The 4,115-nt window shown below is 49.4% G+C and overlaps 1 protein-coding gene across 1 annotated transcript; it reads right to left on the reverse strand.

Annotated features, from left to right (window-relative positions):
* Window positions 1-629: 629 nt before the first annotated feature.
* Window positions 630-2,413, reverse strand: LOC123133876 (putative glutamine amidotransferase GAT1_2.1). The gene has a single exon (XM_044553268.1). It carries the CDS (start codon window positions 2,267-2,269, stop codon window positions 1,523-1,525), a length of 747 nt encoding a protein of 248 aa, XP_044409203.1. The 5' UTR covers window positions 2,270-2,413; the 3' UTR covers window positions 630-1,522.
* Window positions 2,414-4,115: the final 1,702 nt, after the last annotated feature.

The raw sequence follows: 4,115 nt of genomic DNA on the forward strand, positions 1-4,115 counted from the left end.
AAGAGGTGCTACTGTGTGCGTTGCATTGAAAATTGCAGATTGATATGCAAGGGAAGGTGCTGCATGCATTGGAGACAGGAACTGACTCATGCGCAGGATGGTACAGTATATTCTATTATGAAAACTCTACAATGAAAAATGCAGAAGGCATGGCAGGGTGCACTGTAGCACTCGCACTGTGCCCAAGCCATCTGATGAAAGGTAGGCGCCTTAATCATGGCAGAGAAGCCGGTTGCATGCGTGCATTGCATGTGGGAAGGACCACGGGGTGTGCGGCCTTAATCATGACAGAGAAGCCGGTTGCATGTGTGCACTGCATGTGTGAAGAATCGCTGGGTGTGCATCCTTAATCATGGCAGAGAAGCCGGTTACATGTGTGCACTTTTCCGAGATTAAAATAAGGCAGCCAAAAGACAGTCTTCGAATACCTGGATAAATCGCGACCACGTGATGGGAATCGGACGAGGCACGGATCGTTCGTGCACGTCGCTAAATTTCTGCCGGCAGGAAATTAGCTTTCCCGTTTTATTATTCCTGTCCTCGGATCAAAGACCAAAGGGCCGCTCCAGTTTCTCACGACGGCGTGGTGGCGGAACAGGGGTGGCGCAGTAGGGCGGCGCAATCCAGCAGTTCGTCAAAGAATACCGCGAGGCAGGGAGGTAACTACGGTACACACATGGTTTGTACGCATGAATCGAGGATGCATCCAATGTCTCTGCGGTACCCGGTAGAAATCGGCACCACTAGTTTTTCATTTCTCGTATAGACTTTAGTCCAATGTTCACTTCATTGTACTCCTTCATTCATCTTTCTTTGTACATGAAAGTAATATTCTCACACTTTTAATAAAACTGAATAACAAAAAGTAAACGCGAGCAACCAATAAATTAAGCTACAATTTAGCCAACAATGTACTCATACTTCTGCTTGCCAGTATATCTTAGATTGGCACACGTGGTGCACGAGGAGGCTGCTGTCCAGCTGCTGTTGCGGAAGGCGGTGTAGAAGACTCTGGCGCGTCGTGTCCGCCATACGTGCGAGCAAGCCACACCCAGAACGCTGCCAGCCCGACTACGAACACTGCAACGACGAAGGTGCAACCCGCCAATACACGGCTGTCCTTGACCGAGATGCCCAGGACGATGGTCACCATCACAGAGATAACGCCAAGGCCAATGCCCCACAATCCTATGTCGAAGAGCTTCTCGAAGACGGTCACTGGCATGCGCGGCAGGAACAACTCCGCATAGGACCTGATCAAGAAGAGCAGCGACCAGTAGACGCTGGATGAGAGCAGCAGCCGCAGCCGCCATGGGACGCTGCTGAAGTAGGAAGGAGAGATCGATGTGTACGCGTACACGAGACAAGAGGTCACACCTACAGGGAGCAAAATCTGGCCGATGACAGCCAGAGTCCACCTTCTAAGACGGGATACGTGTGCCAGCTTCTCCCCGAGCGTCAGGCGCAATAAGGGCACGTCCAACTGCTTCTCCTTGAAGGCGAACACTGCGCGGACAAACTCCTAGTAGACCTCTGGGCAGCCGGTGTGGTCTAACTTGCCGGCCTTGCGCATGCGTTCCGGTTGGAACTGGAGCCCCATGATGAACTTGCCCTCTCCGGGGCAGTAGGCGTCGGGGTCATAGAACCCTTCCACCAGCCCGTCCGGCGTCAATGCCATCGGCACGAACCGCTTCGCCAGCTGCCGCACTCCCTGGTGGTGGTAGCTGCTCACCGTAATCACTTCATTATCTTCACCGTGCTCGAACCAGTAGTGCAGCGGTGTCCCGGGAAGGATGCGCACCGGGTGCCAGTGCCCATGATTGTCGCGGTAGTCGATGACCCGTTTGAGCTCCTGCTCAACGTTCTGGTAGAGCGAGCCGCCGCAGGCAACGTTGAGCACATGGGAGCCACGGCAGATGCCGAGGACCGGGATGTTGCGCTCGACGCAGCGGCGCACCAGGAGTTCGATGGAGTCTAGGTCGTAGTCCGCGCTGGTGTCGAACGGCTGGAGGTGCCTCATGAACTCGATCAGCTGCAAAGGTGACAGATCGTCGTCGCCACGGTACATGGAGTTGTCCATGTCTTCTTCACACTCGCACAGGAGCACGCCGTGGATGGGCTCCCAAGACTGCGCGCCGGACACCTGCGGCACCATGACCGGCACAGCGTCGTCCAGGTGATGCTCCCCTGCATCCATCCATGAGCCGTGCAAATATGAGTAGCCGCCTGATCCGTACAAGCTTTCTCGCAAAAATAAATAATAATCCATCAATTAGATCAACAACTCACGGCCGAACTTGTTCTTGTGGACGGCTCGGTGGGATACGACGAGCACGCGGGGGAGCGTCCGGGAGAGATCAGGGGAGGAAGACATTGTTACTGTAGCTGTTGTGATTGATCGTATATTAGATTGGTGTCGGTTTTCTTGGATTTAGGGTGAAAAAGTTGTATCTATATTCATCGAGGTATTTATAGAAGGCAATCGTGAGGAATAGCTGGATGTCGAAATTGGCGTGCTGCCCACGGCGGTAGCTACTACGCACGCATCCTCCGCCTGCCACGCGGTCAAGGTAATCAGGCAGGTAACCAAGGGCAATCCGTATTCCCTAATCACATTGGCCCAGCAGCCAAAAAAATAGCACAACACCATATTTGGGGTTAGGATTATGTCTGTGTCACATCTAGATGTGAGATATTATCTCACATCTAACATGACATTATCTTAGTTGATTTTTTTGTTTGTTGGTTTCCCTTTTTGTTGTTGTCCAGCCTAGCGTAATTTTTGTTTTTAGAGAATCACCCAGCATGACTAAAACAGAGGGCCACACAAAGCATGCTCGCATGGGCTAAGGCTTACCGCTGCCGCTGTTCCCTTGCTAATGCTGCTGGCCGTCGTACTAGTACAAACGACAGCTCGCGTCCCTTCGTGTTGTTGCTGCTAGTTGTATTACTATATTACACAGCAACAAGCGTTTTCTTTCTGTTGTTGTTGCTAGTCGTACTACAATGCTACACTACACGATAGCTCGCATCCTTCTCTTCTTACGACGGAGATAATCTCGCTAGCATATTAGTTTTCTTTCCAATAAACATGTGAGAGATGAACTCATTTTGATTTTTTTTTAAAATTTAATAAACACAAACAATTTTAGAATAATGAACAAATTTACGAATTTTGGAACATTTAATAAATCTTGTGAATTTATGAAAAAAGACAAAAAATGAAAAAAATGAGATCAACTTTGGAAAATAGAAAAATTAAAAGGAGAGAAAAACCAATAAATAAAACATGATAAAATAAAAAAAACATAAAAACATGAACAAAACAAAACAGAAAACATATCCTAGCTACTTGGGTCGGCTCATCTGCAGTTTGTTCGCTGTCGAGGGTGGACTTGCAACTGGTACAAAAAAATGTCGGACCCCCAATGGCAAGTCGAGGGTGGACTCACAATTGGGACTAAAAATGGTCAACCCCTAGTCATGTGTTCTGTTTAGACTTGCAACTGAGACAACAAAGGTTGGGCCCTAGTTGCGAGTCAAGGGTGGACTTGCAACTGGGACAAGAAAAGGTGAGCCCCAGTTGCGAGTTGGCAGTGAACTTGCGATTTAGACACAAAAAAGGTCGGGGCCCAGTTGCGAATCGAGAGTGGACTTGAAATTGGGAGTAAGAAACTCGGGCTGCAGCTGCGTGTCGAGGGTTGACGTGCAACTCAAACAAAAAGGTTGGACCCTAGTTGCGAGTTGACGGTGAACTTACAACTCGGACAAAAAAAAGTTTGGCCCCAGTTGCAAGTCGAGGGTGGACTTGCAACTCGGAAAAAATAGGTCGGGCCCGAGTTGCGATTCGAGGGTGGACTTGCAACTTGGACAAAAGAAAAGTCTCACCCTATTTGTGAGTCGAGAGTGGACCTGGAACCAGGACAAAAAAGGTTGGCCCCGAATTGAGGTTGGACTTTCAACAGGGACAAAAAAAGGTCGGACCTCAGTTGCAAGTTGAAGGGGGACTTGCAATTAGGAGGGAAAAAATGTCGGACCCCAGTTGCGAATTGACAGTGAAATTGCAACCGGAAAAAAATGTCGGGCCCAATTATGACTCGAGGGTATACTTGCAA

Source organism: Triticum aestivum, chromosome 6B, assembly GCF_018294505.1.
Source record: "Triticum aestivum cultivar Chinese Spring chromosome 6B, IWGSC CS RefSeq v2.1, whole genome shotgun sequence".
In the NCBI taxonomy this organism is placed as follows: Eukaryota; Viridiplantae; Streptophyta; class Magnoliopsida; order Poales; family Poaceae; genus Triticum; species Triticum aestivum.

What these genes read in the sequence shown, in the direction of transcription:
- LOC123133876 (XM_044553268.1), bottom strand. Translation starts at nt 2,269, where the DNA reads ATGGATTATTATTTATTTTTGCGAGAAAGCTTGTACGGATCAGGCGGC.